The sequence below is a fragment of the Zophobas morio genome, unplaced genomic scaffold (assembly GCF_036711695.1).
Source record: "Zophobas morio isolate AGI-343-1 ecotype UQ-CSIRO unplaced genomic scaffold, CSIRO_AGI_Zmor_V1 ptg000002l, whole genome shotgun sequence".
Taxonomy (NCBI): Eukaryota; Metazoa; Arthropoda; class Insecta; order Coleoptera; family Tenebrionidae; genus Zophobas; species Zophobas morio.
In genome coordinates this window covers 6,151,353-6,165,949 of record NW_026972107.1, presented here as the reverse complement: position 1 = coordinate 6,165,949, position 14,597 = coordinate 6,151,353, and the positions used below count along the sequence as shown (strand labels likewise).

Below are 14,597 nucleotides of genomic sequence, written 5' to 3'. Positions count from 1 at the left end.
CGCCACTTTCATGTTTTTTCCACGTTTCATGACCCCTAGAGTACGAAAAAATAGGCCCCTCGTTTCCGTCTGTCTGTGTTGATTTTTATAAAACAGGTAAAATTTTGTATGTGTGTCGTGTAGATGGTAAAGCGTTAACCAATTTATCTGGCCATCTCCGACTAACAATAGAATGACGTCAACTCAAAATTTTAAATGTTATTTGTTATTGTTAAACTTTGTAATATAAATACTCCCCCACTTGTGGTTTATGAATCCGTGTTGAAGTTTTACACAAGGCATTAAACTAAATTATTCGATTTTTTAATTTTCCAGATTATCGATTTCTCAATTTTCCGATTCAGTTTTACGATTCTTCAATTTTTCAATTTCTGGCGTTTCTAAATTTTAGATTTTTTGAATTGTTGCTTAATCAATTTTTAGATTTTGGTTTCTCGAATTCTCGATTTCTCAATTTTTCGGGTTTTCAATTCTTAAAATTTTCGATTTTACTAGTTTTCTATTCCTCAGTTTTTCGATGTTTCAGTTTTGACGTTTTTCAGATTTTCAATCCAATTTTTTTTTTTTAAATTCTACGATTTTTCGATTCTTCAATTTTTTGATTTTTTTAAATGTTAAATTTTTCAATTTCTCGATTTTGGGCTATTTCGATTTCTCGATTTTTCGACTTCTCCATGTTTCAATTTTTTAGCCCCAATTTTTCAATTCTATAATTTCTCGATTTTTAAAATTTTTGGTTTCTCGATTTTTTTATTTTTCGATTTGTCAATTTTTCGATATGGCTTTTCAATGTTTCGATTTTTCACTTTTTCGCGTTCCTGAATTTTCGATTTTTTGGTTTCTCAATTAATGAATTTTTCCACTTATTTCTCGATTTTTCGATTTCGCCATTTTTCGATTTCTCAACTTCTTTGTTTCGGTTTCTGGATTTTTCAATTTCTCAGGTTTTCAATTCTTCAATTTTTCGATTCTTTATTTTTGGATGTTTCAGTTTTTCATTTCAATTTTTTTTTTTCAAAATTCTTCGACTTTTCGATTCGTCAATTTTTTGATATTTTAATTTTTCTATTTTTGTTAAATTTTTCGATTTCTCGTATTATTGAGATTTCGATGTTTCGATTTATCGCTTTTTTTTTAAATATGTAATATCAATTTTTATATTCTTAATTTTCCGACCTTGGGCTATTTTGATTTTTTGACGTTTCAATTTTTTATTTTTTCCATATTTCGAGTTTTCGGTTTTTCGAAATTTTGATATTTCAATTTTTGTGTCCCAATTTTTCGATTCTTCAATTTCTCGATTATTCAAATTTTCGATTTTTTTATTTTTCACTTTTTGGGGTTTCTAAATTTTAGATTTTTTGATTTCCCAATTTCTCGATTTCTCGACTGTTTCTTTCGGTGTCCCAACTTCATGATTTCTCGATTTTTCAGGTTTTCAATTCTTCAAATTTTCGATTGTTCAGTTTTTGGATATTTTAATTTTTATAATTTTTTTAAATTTTAGATTTTTCGATTTCCCCTTGACTTGATTTTTCCGTTTTTCGATTTTGGGCTATGTCGGTTTCGTGCTTTTTTGACTTCTCGTCTTTTCGATTTCTCGATTTTTTAATGTTTCAATTTCTCAATTTTTTTCATTTTTCGATTTATCAATTTTCCGATATTTCAATTTTTGGCGTTTCTAAATTTTTTATTTTTTAAATCGTTGCGTAATCAATTTTTGGATTTTCGACTTTTTGATGTTTCGATTTCTCGATTTTTCTGGTTTTCAATGCGTCAATTTTTCGATTTTACAATTTTTCTATTCCTCAGTTTTTCGATATTTCGGTTTTGGGGTTTTTCTGGAATTTTCTATTTCTCGATTAATTGATATTTCGACTTCCCGAAGTTTCAATTTTTTAATTTTTCGATATTTCGAGTTTTCGCTTTTTCGATCTTTCAATTTTTTTGTCCCAATTTTTTGATTCTTCAATTTCTCGATTTTTCCAATTTTCGATTTTCCCATTTCTCGATTTCTCTGTTTCGGTTTCTCGACTTCATGATTTCAGATTTTCAATTCTTCAATTTTTGGATTCTTCAGTTTTTCAATGTTTCAGTTTCTAGATTCTTAAATTTTTCTTCTTTTTTTAAATTTATCGGTTTATGAATTTTTCGGTCCTTCAGTTTTCTGATATTTTAATTTCATGATCGTTTATTTGATTTTTCAGTTTTTCGATGTTTCAATTTTTCGATTTTGGCGTATTTCAACTTCTGGATTTTTTTACTTCTCATCTTTTCGGTTTCTCGATCTCTTGATATTTCGATTTCTCGATGTTTCAATTTTTTAATTTTTAAATTTTTCGATTCAATTTCATTTTTTGGTGTGTCTAAATTTTCGATTTTATTATTTCGCAATTAATACATTTTTCAACTTATTTCTCGATTTTTCAAGTTTTCAATTCTTCAGTTTTTCAGTGTTTCAGTTTTGGAAATTTTCAGTTTTTAGATTCTTCAATTTTTCTTCTTTTTTTAAATTTATCGATTCTTCATTTTTTTGATATTTTAATTTTATGATTTTTTAAATTTTTGATTTTTCGAATTCTCGTTTATTTGATTTTTCAGTTTTTCGATATTTCAATTGTTAGATTTCTCCATCTTTTGATGTCTCGATTTCTCGATGTTTCAATTTTTTAATATTTCGAGTTTTCACTTTTACGATCTTTCAATTTTTTATCCCAATTTTTCGATTTTTCAAATTTTGGATTTCTGGATTTTTTTTATTTTTCAATCTTCCGATTTTTACTTTTTGGCGTGCCTAAATTTTAGATCTTTTTACTTCTCATTTAATAAATTTTTCAACCATTATCAAATTTTTTTTTTCAATTTATCGATTTATCAATTTTTCGATTTCTCGTTTATTTGATTTTTCAGTTTTTCGATATTTTAAATTCTCGATTTTGAGATATTTCGATTTCTCGATTTTTTGAGTTCTCGTCTTTTTGGATTTCTCGGTGTTTCAATTTTTTAATTTTTCGATTTGTCAATTTTTCGATGTTTCGATTTTTCATTCTTTTTGTCCAAGTATTTCGACATTTAGTTTTGAGGTTTTTCAATTTTTCCATTCAATTCTTCGATTTTTCAATTTTTTAACATCAGATTTTTCTATTTCCCGTTTTTCGATTTCCCAATTTTTTAACATTTCGATTTCGATTTTACGAATTTTTCCATTTCGAGATTTCTCAATTTTTCGATTTTTTTGATATTTCAAATGCTCGATCTTTGGTTTTTCGGATTTCGATTTTTCGGTTTTTCAATAAAAAAAATATATACATTTCTCGATTTAATCTAGTTGTTCCATTTTTCGAAAGGCATTTTTCCCGTTGGTTATCTGCTTTAAATGCATATGTTTCATATTGTATTTTTTTATATTGCAATTCTAAACAAGTCAATCAGTTTTCCTTTCCACAAGTATTTAGGTTTAAATAATTAAATATCGTGACAACAACCAATTCCGTCATCATCGTTCTAACGACATAACGACCAACACATAATAATAGACTAGTAATAATTTTTTTTCACATTTACTGAAACACGGTAGTTATTTTTTTTTTTTTATTTCAAGTAATATGACTGCAGCGGAGTTGCATGTTACAAAAATATCACAAAATGCGTGTAGAGTGGAGATAGTTTACGAAAAACATGTCAATACAACGACTCAGTAAACGTAAAAATGTAGAGACGAGTCCATTTACGAATTCAGGGGGAGAAACTAAACTGGTCGTACCCTCCTACATTTTGTTTTGTGATACGCCACTGATCAAGGCTTACGTGACAAATCGTGACACTAGACAGGTTTTTCCCATGGTATTTCGACTCTAAAAATAAACGTCTTTCTCTCTTTATTATTTTTTTCATGATATAATAGTTCTTTACTTTCATATGAATTGTAGGAAATTCCACAAATATGGTGAGGTAATCTGGCGCCTCCAGAGAGCGAAAATCAACGTATTATGATCATTAATTTAGCTTCACACAAATTAAATTAGCCCAAATTTGCATTTAGTCCCCGTCGAAAAAATTGCAAACTCGCGAACAACGCCCGTGTTATTTATAACCAAATCGCAATTATCCCTACTCACCTTCGAGCAGTTATACTTGAACGCCTTAATCAAATCCAATTTAACAATAATCCACTGATGCTCCTCCGGCAGGGACCCAAACATGGTAAACACCGTCGTGTTCTCCCCCGGCTCAGTCATCAGCCCGTACAACCTAATATCCTCACTATGAAATTCCGCCTGCTGCCACTCCTCCCCCTCGTCCGTCGAGTACAAAATATACCTCGTCTCGCCCCTCAGCTTAAAATACTTGACAGCTGCCAAAATACCACCATGGTCGCCCATATTGAAAAAGAACAAGTCGCGCAACGTCTGCCTCCAGGTCAACCCGGCATCGTTGCTAATGTAGACCCCGTAATGACCCTTCAGGGACTTCCCCAGAACACCGGTCGCTATGATTATACCAGGGGCGGACTTGCTCGACAGAATACTGATGGAACGAGTGTCCGGGTAAAGCTGGCTAAACTTTTGACTTAAGTGAAGTGAGCAGTTGTTATAGACTGAGCAGGAATTGGGCTGGCCTTCGACGTCTCGGTCGGGGGCGACGATCAAGCGCCAGGAGCGACCATGGTCGAAGGTTATAACCGAACCCAAGTGTTGGGGGCCGAGGTTGTTGCCTTGGGGTTTAGTTAAGACTCGGGAGGCGATGTAGATGCCTGAGAGACCCTCGACTTTGTAGACGTCGGCAAAGGCGTCCTCGGACACGTGACTGAAACAAAACAACATGATACAAACGGGGGACCAGTTTTTTCGTGCTCTAGAAAAATAAAAATTAAGACTTACTGTATCCACGTGTCGTGCCACGTGCTATTCGGAAAATAGCACAGCACATTTTCCAAAGACAAAGTAAACTTAACAATCCCATTTCCACTGTCCAGATTTTCCGAAACATACAGGTGTGAAACCGTGTCTGAATGGCTGATCGTCACAAGCGCTCTATTACTTGTGACGTCAACGATAAAATAACTCCTGATTTCCAGTTGCGTGTCGAAAACACACTTCACCTTCTTTCCCAGTTTGTAAGACACGTACAACTCCAAAGCCCCTTTAGACGACGACTTCGTAGTAAAAAGGTAGTCTCCTTTGACGTAAAAATCCTTGATATCCGTAGCCTGTACCATAACAGACCGGTTTGAAAACAAATCGTTCGAATACAAGATGGCGTTGTATCCGCTGGGTTCCATCCGTTGCACGACCAAAGTATGGCGGAAGTCGCTCTCTTTCACCCAATAGAAACTCTTGACGAAATTCTGCGTCTGTTTGAAAGTATTCCCGAAATCTTCGGTCACCCATAATTTATGCGAAGAATCGTGTTTATCCAAAACCACAAACACAGATGGTTCGAGTTCGTGGAACGACACCTCACTCGGAGTAAAATCCAACTTGATTTTTTTAATATCTCGTCCGTGATTGGTCGTAACGAAAAGTAAATTGTTTTTGACATCGGCGAACACAAACTAAAACAAAATCGTGTTTAGGGAATGGGCGCCCTCTATCGGTGGCTCTACTCACGTGAGTGTTGTACTTAGGGTGGTTGTAGAACTTCTCCAAGGTGGCGTAGGTCGCGGGTGGCCCGTCCGAGACCTTGAAGAGTTCGGTTTTGTTGTTGTAGGTGTCGCCGTAGTCGTAGGAGATGTACACAGCTGAAGGGCCTACATTTGCTGGCATTAAACCCGGAATTAGGGCTGGAGTGGGGTCTCGTGCCAGACATATGATGACGTTGCTGCCTTCACCCACCCAATGTACCATGAGCTGCTTATGGGTGTCGTTCAGATGGTTTATCTGCAAGTAAAACTCATAATAATGCGACCGCAGTGTACAATTGTGACGCATTTCCGCGCAAATATTGATCATTTATGGAAAGTTATCTGATATGTTGTGTTAATATAATTTATAACGGATGCCACTTTCCACAATGGGTTCGGGTTTCATGATATGGAGATGAATGTAAGTGGAAATTTCATGGAAATAGAACGAGGTTGCACGGGGGTGTATGGAAGGGTCGCTTATAGTTCAGGGTTGCTTATTTGACACACTATACATTTTTTAGAGGTCTTGTAGAGCTTGTTTTTTTGAATTCATTAATGTATCATACTTTGATCACCCATACGCCGCTACTGTCTAGCACTCCAACACAGTATGTAACAAAAATACACTTGTTTATATTTGGTCGACAACCCATGATAGGAAACGGATTAACAATTCCTCCAAAAATATGAATGCGTTGATAAAGGGCAATACTATACTTGTATGCATAACGTTTTACTATTTAATTTTGAAATTGCAAAATCGAATGCTTTAAAATTATAACATAGATTCTTGGGAAAAAATCAAATTTGTACAATTTTTCGTTTTCTGGATTTTTAAATTTTTCAGCTTTTGGTTGTTTCGATTTCTTGACTTTTCAATACATATTTTAATTTGGGATTTTCAGTTTTTTGATTTTTAAATTTTTCAATTTCTAGATTCCTCCATTTTTTTTGATTTTTCATTTTTCGATTTCTCATTTTTCCAATATTTCAGTTTTGCAATTCTTCAATTTTTCGATGTTTCACTTTGGGGATTTTTCAGTTTTTCAGTTACATTTTTTTCCAAAATTCTTCGATTTATTCATATTTTCTTTTTCAATTTTTTACATGTTATATTTTGTGATTTCTCTAATTATTGAGCTTTCGATGTTTCGATTCATCGATTTTTCTTTATTTATATTTCGAAATAGCCGAAAATCGTAAAATTGATTTTCGGCTATTTCGATTTCTCGACTTCTCGAATTTCCAATTTTTTAATTTTTCGATATTTTGATTTTTCAGTTTTTCGAAATTTAGATCATGGAGTTTTTTTGTTTCTTGATTTTTCTAATTTTCAATTTCTCGATTTTTTCATTTATCGATTTTTGTAATTCTTTGTTTCAATTTTTCGATTCTTCAATTCCTCGATTTTTCAATTTTTGGCGTTTCTAAATTTTTTATTTCGACTTCGATGTTTCGGTTTCGCAAATTCTTGATTTCTCAATTTTTCGGGTTTTTATATTTCAGTTTTACGATTCTTCGATTTCTCGATTTTTGGCGTCTCTAAATTTTTTATTTTTTGAATAGTTGCTTAATCAATTTTTCGATTTTCGACTTTTCGATGTTTCGGTTTCTCGAATTCTTGAGATTTCGATGTTTCCATTTACCGATATATTTTTTTTAATTTCAATTTTTAATTTTTTGATTTTCGGCTATTTCAGTTTCTCGAATTTTTCAACTTCTCGATGTTATAGTTTTTAAATTTTTCGATATTTCGATTTTTCGAAATTTCGATCTTTCAGTTTTTTGTCTCAATTTTTCGATTCTTCAATTCCACGTTTTTTCGAATTTTCGATTTCTCGATTTTTTTATTTATCTATTTCTCAATTTTCCGACACATATTTCAGTTTTACGATACTTCGATTTCTCGATTTTTCAATTTTTGGCGTCTCTAAATTTTTTATTTTTTGAATTGTTGCTTAATCAATTTTTCGATTTTCGACTTTTCGATGTTTCGGTTTCTCGAATTCTTGAGATTTCGATGTTTCCATTTACCGATTTTTTTTTTATTTAAATTTTTAATTTTTTGATTTTCGGCTATTTCAATTTCTCGATGTTTCAATTTTTAAATTTTTCGATATTTCGATTTTTCGAAATTTCGATCTTTCAGTTTTTTGTCTCAATTTTTCGATTCTTCAATTCCTCGTTTTTTCGAATTTTCGATTTCTCGATTTTTTCAATTTTTGGCGTCTCTAAATTTTTTATTTTTTGAATTGTTGCTTAATCAATTTTTCGATTTTCGACTTTTAGATGTTTCGGTTTTTCGAATTCTTGAGATTTCGATGTTTCCATTTACCGATATTTTTTTTAATTTAAATTTTTAATTTTTTGATTTTCGATTGTACAATTTTTCTATTCCTCAGTTTTGCGATGTTTCAGTTTGGGAATTTTTCAGTTTTTCGATTAAATTTGTTTTGAAAATTCTTCGATTTTTCTATTCTTCAATTTTTTGATATTTTAGTTTTTCAATTTTTTAAATGTTATACTTTCCGACTTCTCGAATTATTGAGATTTCCATGTTTCGATTTATCGCTTTTTTTATTTAAATTTTTATATTTTTAATTTTTCAATTTCTCGATTTTTCAATTTCTTAATCAGTTGATATTTCGATTTTTGTTTTTCGATATTTCGAGTTTTCGCTTTTTTGATCTTCCAATTTTTTTGTCTCCATTTTTCGATTCTTCAATTTCTCGATTTTTCAAATTTTCGATCTCTCAATTTTCCGATAAGATTTTTCACTTTTTGGCATGTGTAATTTTTCGATTTTTTATCAGTTAATACATTTTTTAACTTATTTCTCGATTTTTTTATTTTCCCATTTCTCGATTTCTCGGTTCAATTTTTGAATTTTTTAAGTTTCTAATTTTCAATTTCTCGATTTTTAAAATTTTCGAATTTTTGATTGTGCAATTTTTCTATTCCTCAGTTTTTCGATGTTTCAGTTTGGGGATTTTTTAGTTTTGCAGTTAAATTTTTTTCAAAATTCTTCGATTTTTCGATCCTTCAATATTTTGATATTTTAATTTTTCGACTTTTTAAATGTTATTTTTTTTAAATTAAATTTTTGTTTTTAAATTTTCGATTTTCGGCCATTTCGATTTCTCGGTATTTCAATTTTTAATTTTTCGATTATTCAATTCCTCGATTTCCCGATTTTTCAAATTTTCGATTTCTCAATTTTCCGATAGTTTTACGATTTTTCAATTTTTAGATTTTGCAATTTTTGGTGTTTCTAAATTTTTTATTTTTTGAATTGTTGCTTAACTAATTTTTCGATTTTTCGGGTTTTCAATTGTTCAAGATTTGGATTCTTCAGGTTTCTAATTTTCAATTTCTTACTCAATTTTTAAAATTTTCGAATTTTCGATTTCACAATTTTTCTATTCCTCAGTTTTTCGATGTTTCATTGTTGAGCTTTTAGTTTTCCAATTCAATTTTTTTTTCAAAATTCTTCGAGTTTTCGATTCTTCAATTTTTTGATATTTTAATTTTTCCATTTTTAAAATGTTAAATTTTTCGATTTCTCGAATTATTGAGATTTCCATGTTTCGATTTATCGATTTTGTTTTAATTTAAATTTATATTTTTAATTTTGGGATATTTCGATTTCTCGATGTTTCAATTTATTTGTCCCAATGTTTCTATTCTGCAATTTATCGATTTTTCAGATTTTCGATTTCTCATTTTTTTTATTTTTTGATTTCTCGATTTTTTTATTTTTCGATTTCTCAATTTTCCGATATGATTTTTCAAATTTCCGATTTCTCAATTTTTCGATTTCTTGGTTTTTCATTTTTCGATTTTTCAGATTTCTAATTTCCAATTTCTCAATTTTTAAAATTTTCGAATTTTCTATTCCTCAGTTTTTCGATGTTTCAGTTTGGGGATTTTTCAGTTTTTCAATAAAATTTTTTTTCAAAATTCTTCAATTTTTCGATTTATCGATTTTTTTATAATTTCAATTTTTATATTTTTAATTTCACGATTTTTCGAATTTTTAATTTCTAAATCAGTTGATATTTTGATTTCTCGATCTTGCAGATTTTTTGTCTAAATTTTTCGATTCTTCAAGTCCTCGATTTTTAGATTTTTCAAATTTTCGATTTTGCAATCTTTGGTGTTTCTAAATTTTTTATTTTTTAGAATTGTTGCTTAATCAATTTTTCGATTTTCGACTTTTCAAAGTTTCGGTTTCCCGAATTCTTGATTTCTGGATTTTTCGGGTTTTCAATTCTTCAATTTTTGGATTTTTCAGGTTTTTAATTTTCAATTTCTCGATTTTTAAAAATTTCGAATTTTCGATTGTTCAATTTTTCTATTCCTCAGTTTTCCAATGTTTCAGTTTGGGGATTTTTCAGTTTTTCGGTTAAATTCTTTTTCAAAATTCTTCGATTTTTCGATTCTTCAAATTTTTGATATTTTAATTTTTCGATTTCTCGAATAATTGAGACTTCGATGTTTCGATTTATCGATTTTTTTTTATTTAAATTTATTTATTTTTAATTTTCGATTTTGGGAGATTACGATTTCTCGATGTTTCAATTTATTTGTCCCAATTTTTCTATTCTTCAATTTATCAATTTTTCAAATTTTCGATTTCTCGATTTTTTTATTTTTCGATTTCTCAATTTTACGATATGATTTTTCAATCTTCCGATTTCTCAATTTTTCAATTTTCAAAATTTTCGATTTTTTGGTTTTTCATTTTTCGATTTCTCATTTTTCCAATACTTCAGTTTTGCTATTCTTCAATTTTTCGATTTTTCAGATTTCTAATTTTCAATTTCCCGATTTTTAAAATTTTCGAATTTTCGATTTTTCGACTTCTCGAATTTTTAATTTCTTAATCAGTTGATATTTTGATTTCTCGATGTTTCAGTATTTTAATTTTTCGATATTTTGACTTTTCGGTTTTTCGATCTTGCAGTTTTTTTGTCTAAATTTTTCGATTCTCAAGTTCTCGACTTTTCAAATTTTCGATTTTGCAATTTTTGGTGTTTCTAAATTTTTTATTTTTTAGAATTGTCGCTTAATCAATTTTTCAATTTCTCGATTTTTCAAAATTTCGAATTTTCGATTGTTCAATTTTTCTATTCCTCAGTTTTTCGATGTTTCAGTTTGGCGATTTTTCAGTTTTTCTGTTAAATTCTTTTTCAAAATTCTTCGATCTTTCGATTCTTCAAATTTTTGATATTTTCATTTTTCAATTTTTTAAATGTTATATTTTTCGATTTCTCGAATAATTGAGACTTCGATGTTTGGATTTATCGATTTTTTGTAATTTAAACTTTTATATTTTTAATTTTTCGATTTCTCGAATTTTCAATATGTTAATCAGTTGATATTTCAATTTCTGGATGTTTCAATTTTTCAATTTTTCGATATTTCGAATGTTCGCTTTTTCGATCTTTCAATTTTTTGTTCCCATTATTCGATTCTTCAATTTCATTTCAAATTTTCGATTTCTCCATTTTTTTATTTTTCGATCTCTCAATTTTCCGATAAGATTTTTCAATCTTTCGATTTTTTGATTTTACAATTTTTCTATTCGTCAGTTTTTCGATGGAAACATCGAATTGAAAATTTTTCAGTATTTCAATTCAATTTTTTTTTCAAATTCTTCGATTTTTAAAATGTTAATACATTTTTCAATTTCTCGAATTTGAGATTTCGTTTATCGATTTTTTCAAATCTAAATTTATACATTTTTAATTTTCGATTTTGGGATATTCCGATTTCTCCATTTCTCGAATTTTCAATTTCAAGGAAGGACACATGCGGTATGCAGTGTAATACTAAAAATAACACTGAGGTGTACAGTTTTATAGATTTGAACAATAAAACAAATACAAGAGTACGCTATTTCATAAAATTTATTGTAAACATTTTTGAGATGTCATGACATTGACAGAGGGAAATTGGACAAATTTTGGTAAGCGTTTACCATCTAAATGATATTCCTAATATAAATGCAAAATTTGACAACAATCGGCCCAATACTTTCGGAGATTATGTGTCTAATAAAATCGGGACGGCCGACAGACGGACAGACAGACAGACAGACAGACGATCCCGGAAGACCTATTTTTTCGTACTCTTGGGGTCATGAAATGTCGAGAAAACGTAAAAACTTTCGTTTAGCTTGTGATTAATGAGAGATAACTAAATAACTGTTATTTGTTTAGATAAGATTTCGAGATAAGTGTTTATTTTTGACAAACTCATACATGTTTTTCTCTTTCTCACCTCTGTGAGATTGCACAATGTGAACTCCGGCGATTTTTCAATGCCAAACAGAATGATAAACTCTTATTAAATATTTTAAGATCTTCGATCTTCCATAGGGGAGTGGTATGTACTTATTATTTATAGCACTCGCTAGATTGTAAATCGCTTTAGCAAAATTGGTCGAGCCACAAAACACTTCTTCGTGTAGAATGTACATAAATTAAAACACATAAAATAATTAAACTAACAAATTAAACAATTTATGTGGTATATCTATTAATCTAGAATCTTCCGTTAATTACGAACACTAAAATCCTTATCAAACTGATTAAAAAAATTAGGAGCACAATAACAACCAGGAATTATTTATTGTGTGTTCAGTTTCAGCCAGTTCGGTTATTTCAATAATAGATAAACTCCACTGTTGCTTATTTGAATTTTAAAACAAACCGTGATAAGAAATTTCCATTATTTCAAACTATGTACAACACTACCAAAAATTAAATTGATCATAAAACAACCAATTTCGGGCCCGCGGTTTGTGCATTGTGTTGCCATGGTACTATTATTTTAACCATAAAACGACCATCTGTGGTTGATTTAGCAACAAATTACACAAGTCGATACCGCGTTTATATCCCCCAAGTAAACAGAAAACCCATTTGTGGAAAAAATGAATCACTAGCACTGTTCACGTTTCAAAGTAAATAAAGTGTGGTCGGAAAATAGAAAACCAATAAATTACGTCCATCTTCACTTCAACTTGATTGTATTTCCGTTTTAAACGGCTCTCTCATGAACAGGATGTCCAGTAATGCTAGTGACAATACGGGCGCAAATAGGAGGGTAATTTACTCCACACTAATGAGTGATAATAACACGTACGCGTTCAGATAACACGAATTAAGTGTCGTCGAGAACGCTGGAGTAGCGAAAGTTCTAGTGACTCGAGAAGCAGAAGAATTGGATTCAAATCAAAAGTACATATTTTGGTCAAAACGAACGTCTATAGTTGAGGCTTTGCCTACACCGAATTACTACACAATGATGTTGTTGTGATGGATAATGCGATTAGACAATAGAAGTCCCCAATGAATCGATTGTTTTAAGTAAAATTTCAACATTTTTGTTCGTATGGTTCACATACACAAAAATCCCGAACACAGTAGATCTTGAACGACCTTGCTAAATTTTATTGACTTACTGTCAAATTGAACCCAACAAGTTGGCGTAGGCGGATGCGAAATCACCTATTCAATGTAATAACACTGTAGTTTTAGGGCCAGCTTATACCAGGTAAATAAATATTTAATTCGAATTAAAATTTAAGGTGGGATTAACCCGTGAACCTGAGGATTTAATTGGGTGAGTTTGGTCACGTGATGGATTAATTGTTTGATTGAATTAATGACAATACGATCGTATTGAAGTGTGCTGTGATTTAGGTAAACTGATTTATGGATATTCTGTCTGTATATACAGACTACAGTAAAAGTAAATATTTTGAAAAACCAGTGACACGTGACCTATATAATATTATTTTTTACGAATCGGGTTTTTCCGGGAAAACAAAGACCCACCCTAAAATAGTTAAAGCGCAGTTTTCCAAACACCAAAACGTGGTAGTTTGGATTGGTTATGGTTTAACAAATTCGCTTATCCTTAGCTGTTGCTACCAAAACACTGGAAATTAACAACCGACGTGTAAATCCCCCAGCTGCCACTATCTGTGTTTTAACCGCAGGCATTACGTATTAATCTGGTCATTTATCAACCTCTTCACATTACTCAAGATTGTGTAAGATAGATTTCGCAAATAATTCTACTTTTTCAAAATCTGGGGGTTCCCTTGACATTCATCATACATCTCAAGGTTAAAATCGATCCCCACGCGGCGAAAACAAATCGATCCTCTACATAAACACTAAACACAAAGATGGTCCACTGCCAATGAAATATTTTTAAAACGATTCAAAAGCGACCCTTTGCCAGTTGTTTCCGAGCAAGTAAACACTAACACGTGACGTACGCAAGTATAAAAATCGTCCACGTATGAATCGGCACTTTTTATATAATAACCGGCTAATTACCTTCGGAACTATGGTGCTGTTCGCGGAAGACCCCGTCGATCTTTTTTGTATATTATGGGATTGTGACAGTTCGTCATCTCTGTCGATAATAACTGTCCTCGTTAGTCCCTGCGGCGGGTCGGCGTAGCCGTGTAACGTTCTTCTGTATCTCTCGTGTTCCGCCGTACCATTATCCACAAAAAAATGGCACAAAAACAACAAAACAGTCACTCTTTTCATTGTGCACCAACCGCTTCGACAGTCAGCTGATGACTGAAAGAAATGCGTCGTGTGTCAAAAAGTGGGAGTGGGGCAGAACTGTCAATGCGGACGCGGGAAGTTTGAAAACTGCCAAATCACGAAGTTATTTTCGGCGAATTTTCGTGCCTTGTAAACAAGGACGAAGGGGTGGATATAATACCTACTGCCAGTTTTTATTTTTTTAAATAAATTTTCCTTGTACGATTTCAAAAATTAAAAATTTTTAACAAAATTAAAATCGTAATAATGAAAAAACGAACATGACGCATGCGATCTTTGCCACAATAATGAGTAATATTCATCTTGAGTATATCTTTTGCGATTATTTAGAATCCCGTGGGACTGTCATAGGTCCAAGGTCTACAATTCTATAG

General features: G+C 31.0%; 1 protein-coding gene across 1 annotated transcript in view; it reads right to left on the bottom strand.

Annotated features, from left to right (window-relative positions):
* LOC135125888 (sortilin-related receptor-like) overlaps positions 1-14,231 on the bottom strand; it is a 32,530-nt gene extending 18,299 nt beyond the window's left edge. Inside the window, exons 1-4 of the mRNA XM_064051635.1 lie at positions 13,984-14,231; positions 5,610-5,879; positions 4,881-5,554; positions 4,119-4,806 (exon numbers count right to left, since the gene is read on the bottom strand). Coding sequence (XP_063907705.1) covers positions 4,119-4,806; positions 4,881-5,554; positions 5,610-5,879; positions 13,984-14,202 — 1,851 coding nt within the window. The 5' untranslated portion in view covers positions 14,203-14,231. The remainder of the gene's footprint in view (positions 1-4,118; positions 4,807-4,880; positions 5,555-5,609; positions 5,880-13,983) is intronic.
* Between the last annotated feature and the right edge of the window lie 366 nt (positions 14,232-14,597).